This window comes from Eublepharis macularius, chromosome 14 (assembly GCF_028583425.1).
Source record: "Eublepharis macularius isolate TG4126 chromosome 14, MPM_Emac_v1.0, whole genome shotgun sequence".
NCBI classification, from domain to species: Eukaryota; Metazoa; Chordata; class Lepidosauria; order Squamata; family Eublepharidae; genus Eublepharis; species Eublepharis macularius.
In genome coordinates, this window is record NC_072803.1 from 60,759,419 (window position 1) to 60,776,423 (window position 17,005).

General features: G+C 47.7%; 1 protein-coding gene across 2 annotated transcripts in view; it reads right to left on the bottom strand.

Annotated features, from left to right (window-relative positions):
• The window catches only part of FUBP3 (far upstream element binding protein 3), a 65,869-nt gene that overhangs the window by 21,873 nt on the left and 26,991 nt on the right, over positions 1–17,005 (bottom strand). For both annotated transcript variants that reach the window (XM_054997596.1, XM_054997595.1), the window contains 8 exons: positions 16,431–16,502; positions 14,142–14,199; positions 11,198–11,360; positions 10,510–10,608; positions 9,332–9,436; positions 7,625–7,727; positions 6,780–6,880; positions 4,446–4,587 (listed from right to left, as the gene is read on the bottom strand). In XM_054997596.1, the coding sequence (XP_054853571.1) occupies positions 4,446–4,587; positions 6,780–6,880; positions 7,625–7,727; positions 9,332–9,436; positions 10,510–10,608; positions 11,198–11,360; positions 14,142–14,199; positions 16,431–16,502 (843 nt within the window). The remainder of the gene's footprint in view (positions 1–4,445; positions 4,588–6,779; positions 6,881–7,624; positions 7,728–9,331; positions 9,437–10,509; positions 10,609–11,197; positions 11,361–14,141; positions 14,200–16,430; positions 16,503–17,005) is intronic.

The following is a 17,005-nucleotide window of genomic DNA, read 5'->3' on the forward strand; positions in this document are numbered from 1 at the left end:
CCTTCTAGGATGTTTGGGAGAGGGCATTCTAAGACTGCAGGAAACATTAACAGTTTCAATCATTTCTCACAGGACAATAATATGCCCCCTCCCCCCCCCCCCCGAGTTTAGTCCACCAGCTTCAAAGAAAACTGGCATGCATCTGCTTTGAACAAGACCCCTGCCTCCAGCAATGTGCTTTAAAATGAGCACGCAGGAGCAGTTCGTAATAGAGAGTAGCAAGACTCATTAAAAACTGACTTGGTTTGAGTTGGCAGCCAAAAAGGGAACAAGCAAAAGACACACACAATGGGTTGTGTGTGAGTGTGTCTTGGTCTCTTAATGAAATTTGCCTAACAAAGGTTCCATAGCAGCTACAATGGCTGAATTCTCTCTCTCTTTCACAATTTCACACATTAGAGGTTAGCCTCCCTGTAGCAGAGCAAAGGGGCGGGGAGCCACCAAACATGGCATGACTCCCCCGCCCAGTCCTCGATGGGGCCACCAGCTGAAATCTAAGACCAGCGGAGCAAAGAGGGCAATCTGTCGAGGGAGTGGACAGAACCAATTAGGAAGCATCTGCAACGACTTGCCTTTCCAGTGGGTATATGTAGGCAAACAATTTAAGATATTCCTTCCTGGTTACTGCTCCCCCTCCCCGCCCCAATGCATTAATAGGCAACAGGCAATTCCTTCTCGTTCAGAACAGACAGCAGTTGCTGACCTGGTCCAGGAGAACATAATCTGGTCTATTCAAAGAGCAAATCACATGGCGGGGGAGGGGGGGGAGAACAGGACACCGACTGACTGTACTGGGAAGAAAAGCAACACCTAAGTAAGTAGCTTGTCTACAATTCTGATCTGCCCTCTCATTTCCCACTGCAGGTACGCACACATGCTCAAACCTCTAACACAGAAATTAGCATGTCAGGGTGGAGGATTCTAGCAAAGCCTCCCCCCCTCCATGCACGTGACAGATTTTCATAGAGAGGATACATTCAAGCATACTGTTTGAAGAGTCACCATCTAGGAGAAAGGTGACCACACAACGAGCCATTTGTCTAGAGGCTAGGAAAAATAGGTTTACTAGAGGATACAAAAGTATTCTCATTGGGCCAACTCTTGTCAATGGGGAAAAAATGAGCTTGAGGACCAAAGTTGAGGATTTGAACCCAGGTCCCTCAAGCTGAACTCTGTAAGTCATGACACCTTACTGGGGCTCAGATATAGGGGAGCGGGGGAAAAAAAAGCTTTAACACAAATGATGATGGAGAATTTATATAGTGCTTTATTCATTCTCCCCCTAGCCCCACCAAGGATCATATTATTTCACAAGTCTCTTCACAGCAACAACCTAAACCATTCAGTAACATGTAATAATGTGAAGCACTTTCAGCAATTAGGACTTATACTGCACAGTTTCTTGAAATGCTCTACAACAAATCATAACACACTATTAAGGATTTGGTTTATCGCTATCTGCGGTGGTGAGGCTGGCCGGCCTTCATGCCAATTGGGAAAGCAGAAAACCAGGTCAATAGAACTCCTTGAAAAAATGACACGCTGTAAATGAACCAGAAACGAGGACGGAGCATGCTCCAGAGAGGCATGAAACACGGAGAGCGGCTGAGAGTCAAAGGATGAAACGGCAAAAGAACCAGGTTGGCCTACTCAACGCCCCCAAGAGCAAACCCAACCCTGGGGCGGGGGGGGGGGGGGAGGTGTTCTTGAGAATGGAATGGGGAACGCACAAACTGTCCCCTCCACAATTAATGCCGTGAAAACTGAAAACATCATACCTGTGAAAAGCTGCCAAAGAAATGCAACACCACTGTATTCTGCGGTTTGAATTATGAATTAAAAATTATTACGCTAGTAGCAATCATTTTTCCAGTCTCATTTATGCTAAAAATGGAACAATGGATTAGCCTGGATTTGAAATATGTTGCCAACAAGGTGCCAATCAGCGGAAAGGAGAAGCTTAAACCTCATTAACCTCTTTGCAGCCAACAAAACATTTTCTACTGAAAGCGAGCAGCGAGTAATCTTCTCTCTCTGGCCCTGGAAAGGTCCAGTTGTCTGTCCTCCAGCCTTGACGCTGAAACCTCTGCCCTCCAAGAAGCATCCAGGAAGAGTCTAAAACCAAGCCATTTCCTTGAGGAATAAGAACAGGGAATTGATAAATAGCTGTTTACTCAACAATTCCTGCTCTTCTAGCGCCACGCCAATTTAATTTTTGGACATGTCTTGCTGAAAGGGAGGTTGTGTGGTCCTGCCCCCACCCTCCAATTATAAGTAAATCCTTACTCGTGACCCCACACAGAAGATCCATCGCTTTGGTTGGAAACAGTCTACAGCTTTGTCCCAGAGATACAAAAGCAGCATCGTTTCCTGCGGTGCAGAATGCGTTCCTTTTGTTGCCACTAGTCAAAACAGGTTTTGCAGGTTTTTTAAGCACTACAAAAAGGAAAACGAGCAAAGCCTCCATGGAGACAATAGCGAGGGCAGCGTTTGCACACCACTGTCTTCTCTCCAGCTCTGGCCCCAACACCCCAAAAGTCCTTTCCTTCTGAACGCAGGGAAATCCCCTTCAGGTTAGGCCTCCAGAGAAGGCAACACGGAAAAGCAGATGTGATGCCAGCCAGCGTCAGAAGACATTTGCCCCTTTCCGTGAACAAGATCACCCGCTCAGCACAAGGCCGCAGGAGTCACTCAACAGGCGCACTCGATTCTTGGAAGGGAGGGGGAAGTGTCTGAACAGGAGGGCCCCAGCTGGATGCAAAATTGTAAAGTAATTAATCAAACAGCACTAAAAGGCAGAGTTGACAAGAGCAGGGCTGGCCACATTATTTGTCAAGATTGGTGCATTTATCATGGAAATCCAACAGGGGCCCAAGGAGGCTGCAGTCTGTTTTCAAGCGCTGGCATGCAAGGAGAGCACAGGAGAACTGCCCCCCCAATCTCACAATCCCCTCTTTCTTAAGAAAGGAAAGCTGCACCCACAGCCATCTCCAGAGTGACTTTGCACAGGGGAGGGGGGAGAATTGGAGACCCACCAACAGTTCAATGAGTCAACCAAAGACTAAAGTTCACTCATTTTGGGGGGGGCAGGCAGAGAAAGCACCTGAGGGTCCAGACTTAGGTTTTTAAGACACAGATCGCTCCTGCACAGGTGTACCAGTCCCATGTGCCAACCGTTTCTGTAAACGACCGAGCGCTCAACAGACATGCAAACTGTGAAGTTCAGTTCACAAGTATGTGACGGCTAGATCATAAAAATCCACTAGCAGAAGTGCTTTTCTGGCGCAGAAGGAGCCTTCCTCTGGCACGAGAGGCAAAGCCACCTTTACCTCTTCGCTTGCCCTCCAGGATTATTTAAACAATTACAACACAAAAAGTCAATGTAACAGTAGGAAGAACATGGTTGGATCAGACCAAAAGACCATTTAATCAGGTACCTTGTTCCCCACAGTAGGCAGGCAGGTCCTTCCGCAAGCAGAACATAAAGCAGCTTTCCCTTGCTGTCCCCCGCCCCTGCGCCTTGCATTCAAAGGTATACTGTTTCGGATCATGGAGGTTCCATTTGAATTTGTATCTCTCCTTTGAAAAAATATTTTTCCAGAGAGATTTCCAACAAATTTAATACTCCATAAAAGTCATACTGAAAAGCAATTGTGGAATAAAGTAGCTGACAAGTGAAAAACTAAGACAGTGAGCAATGTATTGAATAAATAGTTATTTGAGTAAATTATTTATTTGATTTATACCCCACCCTCCCCACAAATGGGCTCAGGGAAGCTCTCAACATCCAATAGCAAAGCAACCACCGTAACAGATCAGAGAATCAAAATGGCTTTCTCCAAAATTCAGGAGAAGGAATTGTCAAACAAGTTTCTTTAGAATCCAAAGTGTCACCGCTGAGCCACCACAGCTGGCAGCTGCTGCCAGACCCATGAATTTGCCAAATGCCCTTTTGAAGCTAAGCCAATGGCTGGTTTTGCATCTAGTGGCTGTGAATTATGCAAAGATTACGTGTTGTGTGAAGAAATATTCTCGTGTCTATCGTGACAAAATTAACACGCTATCCACCACGAGTCCCTGGGATGGGGGGAGCTCTAAACCTACCTGAAGCCTCAAGATGCAGATTACTTTGTGTGTTTTGGGCCCGAGAAATACACAGCAGCATCAGGTAGTGAACCTGCAAACTGGCAGACTAACTAGTGCTGAAGAATTTCTGGCTGCCGAGCACCCACTTGCCAGAGGTTATCGCAAAATCCCGCTAGCAACACGGACTCAGATCAGGGACATGTAAAGGGATTGGGCACGGGAAAGGGATGCGCAAAAGATGTTCCGTGGGAAGAGACCACAGATCAGGTGTGATCCTTCCTAAGTCCTAGAAGTAAGAGCTCAAATAATGTCCCTTAATAGGCTCGCGCGGAGGAGGCTCCAATGCCCACACTGCTCACCTTTGCCAATGACCAGGCCACACTTATCAGCTGGCACCGTGTAGGTGATTTCCTGCACGCCTCCAGGAGTCCCGACACTCCAGTCCCCACGACCACGGCCTCTCCCCCGGGCCACAGCGAGGCTTCCAAAACCATCACGTTCCTTCAAGGGAAAAACATGGCATACATCAACACACGGTCAGGCTCCTGCACTTCCTGTTGGTTGCCTTGCAGGAGATGGCTGCCCAAGGAGCTACAGTGGAAACTAAGACATAGTTAGATCAGAGGGCCAAAGCCCTCTGATCTAACATGACAACACAGCCAGATTCAAGTTTCTATCCGTGAACAAGGGAAGCAACGAAAGAAGAGCCCTTCTGTACTGCTACTAAAAGGCCTGTTTTCTGGAGGATGCATTTTATTTGATAAATTTCACAGAAAACAGGAAGCCAACTAGGGTGCACTGCGCTTCTGTTCTTCAGACAGAATTTTTAGCAGTATTTTAATTATGAGATGCTATACTTGATCAAATCAAGCCTGAATTCTCCCTAGAAGCTAAAATGCCAAAAGTGAGGCTATCGTACTTTGGTCACATTATGAGAAGACAAGATTCTCTGGAAAAGTCAACAACGCTAGGAAAAGTAGAAGGCAGTAGGAAAAAAGGAAGACCTAAAACGAGGCGGCTTGACTCAATCAAAGAAGCCACGTCCTCCAGTTTGCAGGATCTGAGCAAGTGTGTTAACGAGAGGACGTTTTGGATGTCTCTCATTCATAGGGTTGCCATAGGTCGGAGGCGACTTGACGGCACGTAACACACTCACATACTATGAATATATGAAACCAATTTATACAGAGTCAGACAACTGGCCCGTCCAGCTCAGGATGGTTTACTCTGACAGGCAGCAGACAAAACAGGTCTGTCTCAACACTTGCCACCTTGGACCAGAGCCACAGCCACCCTCCAATGCATCGCCCCACTGACAGCCAGCTCAATCAGTAAATTCCTTTAACTTAAAGAGAACTCATGGCAAGTGGGCAGTACACAGAATAGATACTGAACCTTCATCCCCCAAACTCTCCCTGCAAGGTAAGTCAAAGCATGGAGGCAGATCAACACAGACACCCATTCAGTGGGGTGAGAACCTCATCACTAAAACCACAGAGGTGCATCATTACCACCATCACAAAATATACGGGGCTGGAACCCAGGGACTGCTCTGCCTATACTGGTGCTTTCCAGTACTTCAAGGAGTGTTCCCCCACCACAGAAGGCTGCCTCCTGCACCAAAGGGAGTCAGGGAAAGGCATCCATCAGATCCAACCCCAACATTAAACCCTAAGAAGAATTATCCTAAGGTGCAACTTACTTAGGCCTGCACCACCAGTCTCTCCTCAGGCTCACTCTCTTGATGGGAGTTGCTTAGCTTGCTTGCAATTTGGTGAGAGGAAGGGGGCTCCCATCCACAAAGCTTCAGAAACCCTGGCCTGGACAAGGCTGTTTTGGGGAGCTAGCTGGTTTATTAGGGAAGGGAAGAAAAAGTAGCTGCAGCCACTGCCCATCAACCCGCCACCCTTTCTGGGAGTAGCAGATCTCTGAAGACAGAGCTGCTCAAGAGGATGGGATGATGCAGCTGCTTCTTTTACTTCCTCTCTTTGCAAGCTCAAGCAGATGCAAGGCCAGCGCAGCTAAAGCCAGGCCACATGGAATGTCTGCTTTATGATCACGGGGGAAGTTTTAGAGTGTAGCATTGCAGGGAGGGAACCTAAATTGCTTTTCCTTTTTAAAACAGTTTCTCCTCTAGCACAGAACCCCCCACCACTGAAAGAGAAACTGCTTGAGAAGTTTTTGGGGGTGGGTGGGAAGTTGTGAGCGGAGAGAGGGCTCAGCTCCTCTTCTCTCCCCGTCCCCGTCCAGCAGGGACTTAGTAGCCACCTGATTCTATCAAGACAGGTCTTGCAGCCACCACGTCTAGCTTGGGATATCCACAAAGCAACCCCCAAGGCACTCCCTGCAATGCAAATTGATGGCTCGACCCTGCCCTCATTCCAAACAAGCCACAAGGATCTCCATCCTGGGCCGCCCAAAGTGCATCCGGACAAAGCTGATGGGCAACGAGTGCCATCACAGTCTGCACTGTGGCCTTCTCTGGCTCTCTCAGAGCAAGCCCAAGCAGTGTGTCTTGATGGGTGGCAGACGCTGCAACACTTAGAGGAGACACCGATTCTGCACACTGGCACAAGCTCTTCCAGCAGCTGACACAAGCCATGCAAAGGTGCAGCCCCAGGGCCGTGCCCCCGGCTTCCGCTGGAGCACTTCAGCCCACACACTGTGGAGATGCTGGAGGTCACCCCGCTCACCTGTGCGGTGAGAATGAGCTCATTGATTATGTGAGCTGCGTGTTGACACCGATCCGGAAGACCCATAACCTGTGCGATTCGTTCTGGACTAATCCCATCATCTGTGGAGCAAGAGGAGACAGGCAAAACTGAAGCAGAAGCGGTCATGCTACAGGCTCCCCTGTATAAGAAAAGTGCCCTGCAGCTCTACTGGAAGGAGGAAAGGCATCTTTACGGTGCTTTGCAAAAGACTCAAATGCTAAAGGGTAAAGGTCTCCAATCAGACCACCCGTATCTGCATAACCACAGGAGGAAGCGAAGCTGTATCTGAGCTGACAGTGAGAAGGGCAGAGTCCAGGGAAGGGCCTGCCCCCCACCCCCAAGTGTCTTCCTGAGACTTACCCTGAATTTTTGGCTTTCATTTTTTTTTTTAAAGTCCATAGGTTTACAGCTACAATAAAATTGGTTAGTCTTAAAGGTGCTACTGGACTCTTTTTGATTTTGCTACTACAGACTAACACGGCTAACTCCTCTGGATCAGAGACACACACAGGTACTGCTCTTCCAAGACGTCGTACCCCCACCTTCCAGTACTGTGTCCAATTAATGCAAGGACCTGGAGATGACTGAAAGATACTTGCGAATCTGGCCCCTGATTTCTAAGTGTATCGTTTTATTCTTATTACGTTTAATAGATTTCTTATTTTGATGTGTACATGCATTCACATTTCTGCCAATTTACACTGATTTGTGGTGCTTCTTCCCCCCAAACATACCCTTCTGCTCCCCCCGACCCATTTATTATGGGTTTGCATCAAAAAGAAAGAGACCAAGACTGCTACCGGCCAACCACAAGGTCTACAAACCTGGTTTAAACTGAATTCTAACGCCAGCATCATTCTGGATTTTTTTAATCATTTCTCCATTTCTTCCTATTACGATTCCCACAGCAAACCTGGGCACAGACACCTGCCAAGGAAGGGAAAGCAGTGAGAGGGGGGGGGGGCAACTGGAGAGGTGGTACAGAGACTAGCTAAGTAAGCAAGTGTGCCACCAAGGCAGAAACACAAAGCCCAGTAGCACGCACTGGGACTCAAAGGTTGCCCTCCAATCTGAGGTGGCGGCATCCAATCTGACATATTTCTCAGAGGCTGCACTACAAAGTAAGTAGGGATTAAGTAAGATTTTTCCCCCTACCCTCGTCAAGTTTGAAGGGGAAGAAACAAAACAGCCCAAGTGATGCCTGAACTGGTTGCTCTAGTTCCCAAACAGAAACAGATCAACTGTCTCCAGTCTCCCATCAAGCTTCTTCATACACAAGAGATAAAGTGCCAAACTGTTGGTACCTGGTGGACCACGTTGCCATGATTTAACCTTTTCTCTGTTGTATGTTACCTGCATGCTATTTTTATGATTTTCAGGACTGGCTTTGGTTACATCATACTAGATAGATGCATATAATTAGGAAGTCAATAAAACTGGTCCTTGGTTATGTTTTCCAGTGCTCTCTCTGGTTTTGTTAGCACAGCCCTTTCTGCCAACCAAGACCTCACTGCTCCCCATGCATAGGTAAGCTCACTGGCTGAACAGGGCATGGCAGCTAAACCCCCACCCCCACCGCAGCTGTACTCCTCCAACAGTATTGCACAGTTGCCCAAGATCAAGTACTTGCTTGTTTTATTAATTTCCTAGGTTGCTTTCCATCACATAGTAGTTGAAGCCAGTATTACATATTGGTTAGAGCATCTGACTAGGATCTGAAAGAGCCAAGTTCGAATCCCCACTGTGCCATGGAAGCCAACTGGATCACCGTTCACGCACTCTCAGTCTAACCTATCTCAGGGGGTTGTTCTGGGGATAAAATGGAGGACAGAAGAATGGTGTAAACCACTTTGCGTCCCCATTGGAGAAAAAGGCGCAGTATAAATGAAGGAAATAGAAAAGAACCACATAATAATTCCATCAGAGAAAGCGGGAGGGAACGAGGGAACCACTGGCCACTTTTCTTTATCCATCATTCATTTGGACTTTGCTTGTCCTTTCTTTCGCTACTTACCTTACCCTTCGGGTTGGGGAAGGAGCCAGGGTGCTTTTGGGCACAGTGACACCTAGATCACATTGCCACGGGGGCCAACCATTTATTTATTCTTCCTCTAAATTGTATTAAAAAGGGCCATCTTCTTGCAGCTACAGGATCTCAACTTTCATGTCCAGAGGCAGAACACAAGGTTCAGCCCTGGCATTGCTAGTCAAAGTAACCCCAGGTTATATGGAAAAGGCCCTGAAGAGCCACTGCTGGAGAAAGCAGTTATGAGGATGAGCCAGAACTCTGTGTCAGCACGCATGTGTTGTATGCAAAACGCTCCAGGTTCACCTGTTGAAAGAACCTTTGGCAACTGGGAAGTCCCTTGCCCTTGGGCCTGGAGAACCTCTGCCATTCAGAGCAGATGGGGGCAAGAGGTCTGACTCCAAATCCTGACTGCCCTTCTGCTATTGTTTAACTAGACGCAACACAATGCCCACCCATGCCCCCTCCATTAAAAATTCATGCACAGGAAATAAACAGTACACACCTCTATGCTGCCTCCTCCCATCCTGGAGGTGAAGTCATTGCGTACACCGCGGAAATCTGCCTGATCTTTCTCTCGGATGATTTCCAGTACCATCTCTCTCGCTTGCTATATGTGTGTGAGGATGAAAGATGGTTTGAAATGAGAATTAAGCAGTACTGCTGCCCCCATATCCTTTTGCCTGGGGTGACACTGCCATCTTTTCCACCTGCTAAGCTCCACCCCTTTAACTCCTCACGCCTTTGAAAGGACCTGCAACCTGGAGGGGCTGGGGGCACTATATCATTTAATAGTTAATTATTTGATGTATTATTATAATTGGATGTTTCGTATTTGTTAGCTGCCTCAGATGCTGAACAGAAAGACGGGGTATAAAATAAATAAAAATCCACCAGAGGCATCAAGCCTCTGGCAAACTTGATTTGAACCTGGTATCTGGCCAGAAATACAGCCTCCTGAACTTTCATAGGTTTCATTTTCATAGACTGACAAAAGGCAAACTTTTAGATTTGGCAAAGGCAGGTTTTAAAATAAACACAGCATCTTATAAAACAAACACAAAACGTGCAGTGTTTAGGAATGGAACCCATGAGACCTTCTGTCATAACTCCCTGTTCCACCTTTCTACTACTAACATGTCCCTAATTCCTTTTTGTACCTTGCTTCCGAGTTAAAAAAATAAAAGGACTCCAAAATACAACATGTCAATTATGCTAACTTTCCAAAGTATGAAGAATGTTTGCTAATGAAGGCATAATCTGAATACAGCATTTACTTCCACCAGAATGCCCACTTTACTTTAAGAGTAATCTATGGGCTGCCTTGTATTCCCTCCTTCAAAAATGTCCTCCACCAAGTGAAGACAGCTTCCATTTTATTGTGATTTTAAGAAGCACCGAGTAGATAGCTTCACTTTCTTTTCTTTTTCCCCAATATAGGAATTTGCACGCCTTTCTGGTTTCCTTTACTTGGCAGAACTCAGTTGGGGAGGGGGCTAACGTCGGGGAACCAGATGTGAATAAGGAGAGGACTGTTCGGCCTGCAGACTTCAGCGTCTCCCCCCCCCCCCCAAAACACGCACGCACAAGAGAGTGGCTCACGACCACCGCCAACTGTGCCATTGTTCCAAATCCCCCTAAAACTCTTTATCAGCACGACTGCATATCTTCTTTGATACACACCTGTACTTTAAAAGCATCTCCAGTAATCCGAAGAGGTTTATCCGCTCCAGTCGGTAAAGGGCCATCTTGGATCATAATCATTTTCACGCCTGTTCGTTCCTGCACATGCACCATGCAGACAATGGAAAGCAAGAATAAATGGAATGCCAAAACAGGCAGAAGGCCATGGAAAGGAGAGGGGGGGGGTGGAATACAGGAGCCCGAAAGTGCTGGTCAATAATCTGTTAAGCAGCTTGATCCATTTAGTTTTTCCTGACAGCTCCATAAAGACAGGCAAAAATCAGAAGAGAGCTAGCAAGATGTTTGTGCACACCATGTTGCTTTATACAAATAACCTCTTAGTGCACTTGGGGGCGGGGGGGGGATCTTTGACCCAAAAAGCCATCCACCAGAAGACTGCTGCAACTCTCTGGGCGTGCAGATCAAAAGTGGTACTAGCCAGAGGTTTCAGCTTGCCAACTGCAGCACTAAACATTAAACAAAACACAGGGCCTCTATTTCTCTAGGAGAGATGCAGAAATGCATATAATTAGGAAGACTTCCACTGCAGGAAACTGCCTATCCTAATGAAAAAGACCCATGTGCCTCAACCCTCTGGCTGCAACCGCCACTGAGCATAAAGCATCCTCATCTGCCACAAGGTGGAAGCGGAGGTGAGCGATGCAGGGAGACGTGGTATTCCACCCACCTGCAGCTGCTTTATCGTCTCTCCACCTTTGCCGATGACCAGGCCCACTTTGGATGCCGGGATGAGGATCTCCTGGATTGTGCTGTTGCCATCCACGTCATTGTGGAAGCCAGGCCCGTTCCGACAGCGGTCCACAATCTGTCCCAGTAGCCGTTTCGCTTGTCTTTGAGAGGGGGAAAAAGCCGTAAAGAGAAAACTCAAGGAAAAACAGCTATTGGACTGCACTCTTCCCATCTGGATGGGTCCAGGCGAAACAGTATCACTGGGGGTGCAGGAAGTTTGGGGAAGAAGAAAGAGAGAAAGGAGGAGAGAGAGAAACAAGAAGGTAACCGGCAGTCTCTATGGCAACTCTGCATTTGGGATCAGGCTTCCTTGCACGTTTTAACTCTGGAGTAAGGGAGTGGGGGGAAGAGGGTAACAAAGATGCCGTGAGCAGCTCATATGCCTTGTCCTCACTTGGTGTTTTGGAAAGGCTCTTTCCACTCAGCCCCTCCCTCACCCCCCCATCAGGCTTTTCCCTTGCCAATGTCATTCCCCCGCTCCCTCCAACACATGTACAGTTTTCAGAAACCTGCAGGGTCCTGCTTGGATGGAGGCTGGCTACCACCCTCTGCAAACAGGGGGAAGGGAACACACCCATCTGGTCTGCTGCTAGGTCCAGACGGACTACGTAACGCCCAACGCGAGCATCAGGGCAGCATCGCTGTAAAGCCTGCTGCAGGACCGCTCTCTTTGTACTTCCTGTTCACTCGCTGACGACTGGCTGGTGCAAGGTCAGGAAATGCCTTTCGTTTATCCTCTGACGACATTAACTAGACTTGAGGGCCAGCGCACCAAGGAAGACCCAGGTTCAAATTCCCGCTCAGCCACTTACTGGCCAGGGGCTGCTCAGCCACTCAGGTCAGTATCCTGCAGAGTTGTTGTAAGGATGAAAAGGGAGAAGGGGAAAACACGTACACCACCCCAAACCCTTTTAAGGAAGGGAAGAAAATAAAAAACACTCAGCTGGAACTAATGGGGACAAGGTTTCTGGCTGAAGCACCACAAATCTATGAAGTATGAGGCCACCCTCAAGATGTAGGACAGGACCTATGTGGGCCTACAGCGCCCTGGGCTACTGCTGCAGGTGAGGCCAGCAAGAATGCAAAGTCCAGGCTTTGTGCTATAGCAAGCCCCACCGGTTCTCCTGCTCCTGTGCAGGAACCTCCCACCCTCCCAGATGACTGTACCACTTGTACTTCCTGCAGCTGAGGTTAATAGCGGACTAACCAGTGCCTTCCCTCAGACACTCCTGTGCACAGCAATATTTTATTTTAAGTATCTACCAATGCACGTGTAGAACAGCATAAAGCCAAGCGTCACCCTGAACGTTAAGATGGACCATCAGGCAACAAAGCTGTCCCTTTCCCTGCCTTGGGGTCCTACCTGGCTCAAAAGAGCCTGGTTTTTAAGCAGAAGCCAGCCAGGAGGCCCAATGCCACTGTACAAGGCAGGGACAGAAATGTAAGCATCCCCTCCCCCACCAGCAGGCGCACACATAAAAAAAAAAAGATCTTACAGCTTTTCATTATTTTCTTTCTTGCTCCAAAACATCCATTTACAGCAAAAGGAGGGGGAGAAGCCCACCTCAATACTAGCAAAAACCCTCATATTGCTTGCCCTATAACATGCACCTGTCAATCATACTTATTCTGCTTCAATGGTTGCAGAATGATGGCCCTACAAGACCTTCAAATACAGAAACAAAGAAGCTTTTTTTTTTAAAAGCACAAACTCCAAGGCCTGGGCGAGAATTTTAAGGGTTCTTCCTTGATGTTTCTGCAAACCATCAAAATGCAACTCTTTACGAAAAAAAAGAAGAAGATTCTGGGATGGATTTGGAAAAAACCCACCTACCCCAAAGGCTGGGGGACAGAAAGAGCCGCTCCGTTTTGTTAAGTGGGTTCCTGTAAGCCTGAGGCTCGTGGCTCCAAGTCCGAGCAGGGAGGTCCTCAAAATGGCTTGGGAGAGGCAAACTCAGCTCCTGGGAAGGGGGAGGGAGGAAAGACTGTCCCTAAAGTTTCTACAGGGCTAGAGAGAGAGCGCACAGAAACCCCCCACTGGGCTGTCATGTGGTAGAATCTTACAAGGAGCTTGGGGAGAGCCGCCAGCACTTGGGTGAGGTTATGCCAAACTGAGGGCGGTGATAGGAAAACTCACTGACATGCATGGATCCAATGAAAAGATCTGGGTAAGGCTCAGGTCTGTAGGGGGGCTTTCTGCTGCACCACCACCCAAGTTTATTCAGGTGTCGCTGATAAGACTTGGGACAGCCTTCTCAAGCAATCCTCGCTCATACTGAAGTGGAAGGGACGGTCAGCTCAAAAGATTTGGGAAGACTGTAAGGGGTGGGGGCGGGGAGAGGGCACTGGAGACATTCTGAGCAGTTGGGAAACCCAGTCTTGTAAACAGCCACCAGCAAGTTCACCTGTGGTGACTTAAGTACTTATACCAGGCAACCAAAATATGGAAGATTCTACAAAGCGCAGGAGAGCTCTTGTTTTGGACTGTCAGGGTGTCACTGATGACTAACATACGTGGATGTCGGTAGGCAGGATTTCTTTGGGGTGTGTCCATTTGGTGCTGTTATTTACAAGGCTGGGGTAATCAGACAGGCCTCAGGTGCCCTCAAAAGATACTTCTGTACAGGAGACCCGTCTAAATTAGGAAAGGGGGGGGGGAGGTAAAATTGAACGCAGCCTTGGGACAGGTAAACTCAGAATAAGAGGCTCTGGAGAAGACTGTGGCTGGGCAAGGGTCAGCCCTCATTTGGAGTGGCTAAAAACAGAAGCAGCAACAGAGAAGAAAAAGCATTAAGGTGGGGGGGGGGTGAATGGAAGAGGAAAGAGGACAGAAGGGAAGGGAGGGGTTTAAAGCAAATAATACATTTTAATAAAGGACTCACTCAATGCTCTCTGGTGTCCCAGTGAGCACACAGGGTCTCTCAGCCATCCCGCCACTATCTACAAAGATAAAGAAGAAGATGACACGCGTATGGGGGCCATCCCACAGTTCTCAACCTGCTGTCCTTCACCAAGCTTGCGAATTTTGTTTTAATTCAGATTTGCAGCCAGGAACAAGGTTTGCTATCTGCACCATTAAAAAGTTTGATTCTGCACCTGGTTCAGATTGCACAAGACAACAACATTAGCATAACTGCGCATACTTTGCATAATTCATTCCTGCTTCTTGTAGCTATACGGGAGGAGGAGCTACACGGGGCACTGCATTCCCCCCCCCGCCCCAATCTCAACCAGAAACCTTTCTGCATTCAGAGATCTCAGCAGGCATTAGCCACCTGCTACTTCACCAACTGCGCAAGGCCTAGAAAACAGATTTTTATGAGTTCAGAGTGCACCAGGTTGCTCAGTTCTGCATCTAACGCAATGCACTGGTGCCTGCCTGGAACTGCAGGATATAGTTATTATTATTATTATTAATTAAATTTATTTATATACAGCCCCTGAATATCAGAAAACCAATGGGAGCCAAACAGTGCTAGGAATTCAATGTTAACAAGGCTCAAAAGTTCGTATGCCACCCAGCTCCTCAGACATGGTTTCTGGGGAGAGCTTTCAGACACACAGCTTAACCCCAGGGCTGGAGATTTAAGAAAGGGGACATGTAAATATGACCTCTTGAGTGCTGTGGAGGAAGAGTGGAATATATAGGAAGACCACCGGTCCCTCAACCTCAGCAGTGTCTATCCTGACTGGCAGCAGCTCCCCAGGGTCAAGGGTCTTCTAAAAGCTGAGAGATCCTTTAACTGGGGATATCAGGGACGTTCTGCAAGCAATACAGGTGCTCAGCACCCGAGCCACAGTCCCTCTCTTCCTCCTCCCTCCTATTATTTAATTAACCACTGAATGTGTGTGTTTTTATCAATTAAGTGTGTGTGTAAAAGTTAAACACTAATTTAAACGCAAAAAAGCATCGTTATTAGATAATCTTACAAATCTTGAGATTTGGGAGAACCAACATGCTACAGCAGTCGGTGTCAGACTAGGCTGCCAAGTGGCCAGGATCAAATCCCCAGCTAGGCATGGAAGCTCAGGGGATAACCCTGGGCCAATCACACTTGCTCTCAGCACATCTACTCTGCAGAGTTGTTGTAAAAATTAAAAGGCAGCTTCCAGGAGGACGTGGAGGGAGGGGCAGGATAAAAATCGAGCAAAGATAGGAAAGGGTCACCATAGCAATGGCCTTTCTGAAGTCACTAAGGGAATATCATCTCAGCCACAACAGCAGCAGCAGAGAGCTTGGAATATCAGGAAGGAAGAAAAGGAGCAGCTAAGAGGGCTGTAAAGTGCTTTGAGGACCTTACAGTCAAAAGGCAGGTTATAAAAAACCAACCAAATAAGCGATGCACTCATGTGACATAGCAGGTACCCACACGGAAGAGGCGTTCGTTTGTGTGACAGAAGAGGAAATGCCTCTTCCGTGACGGAGCTTGCTGTCAGCTGCTTGTATCAGTTTAAAAAAATGTTAAGAAAAATTGCTGCCCAGTAAGTCAGAAGGCATCATTTTGGTTGATCGCAAGTTTTTAAAAAACAGATTAAACCCTGCAGCCCTTTAATAGGCATATTCCCCCCGCCCCCCCCACCCCAGAAACCACCCAGCTCTTTAGGCGTTGAGCTTTCAACCTCCCTTATGTACCTGCATCAGGAATCTATACACTCATCAATAAAAAGGAGCAGCTTGGCCATTTAAATATCCCAGCAGGCTGTTGCCCAGGAGGGCCACTGTTGGCTAGTTTGTAGCACGGTCAGGCCACTCAACTTTGCTTGCTCCAAGGCCATTTTAACTTTCCCGCCCACTCTGGCCAACAATTTATTGTAATGGAAACTATTGCATTCTATGAACACCGCAGGTTGATTTCAGAACACAGAAATGATGTTTGCAGCAATCAATTGAGAGACACATTCTGTTAGGAAAGAGCCAGTGTGCCCATTTCAGCCAAACCGAGGGCAAATCTTTTCCTGGGTTATACACCTTTTTGGGCTGAAGGCAGCTGACGTTCATGCTTGAATTACCTGGGAGTACACAGAAGTTAAGCTTTCCCAGTCTGCCTGGGGGCCTTCTCAACTGAGCTTCCAGGCAACAAAATGTGTATTGCTCAGCCAAAGGCCGACAGTCACACTGCAACAGCAATCTGCTCCACAGGCAGGCAACGGAAGAGGAAAATATCTCATACCTGGAGCAATCTGAATTTTGCAGCCTGACTCTGCCTGGATCCGGGAGATCTGCTCACCGCCCCTGCCAATAACTGAAACAAAATGTAGGATTTAACTACTGTTTGTCTCGAGAAGATCAGAACGAGTTTGGCTTTCAAGAGCAGGCTGGCATGTTCCAGATTAAAGGTTAGCATGGAATGTGGGTGCAGTGTAACCAACCCTGGCTTTGAGGAAGGAGTAAGAGGAGGAGAGGCATCCTGACCAGCGAGTTCCCTGAACTGTCCAAAAACACCCCACCACACTCAATGCAATGGTTGCTGTGGATTAACTGCAACAGGTAAGCACATCCTCATCTCTACAGGTAGAAAGGAGGGCTCAAGCACTCTCCCCGGGGCAGCCTTTCCATTCTGGACTACTGGCCTCTGCTTTGGCCATGCCCCACCTAACTGCAATACAAGCACAGAGAGATGCCAACCAGTACGTTCTATAGTGTATAAGGTGTGCTTCTTGGCATTGTTGTTGTCTGGATCACCGTGGCATCTGGAGTACTGAAGATGGCAGCCCAAAGCAGGGAAACCAACAGGTGGGGGTAGCA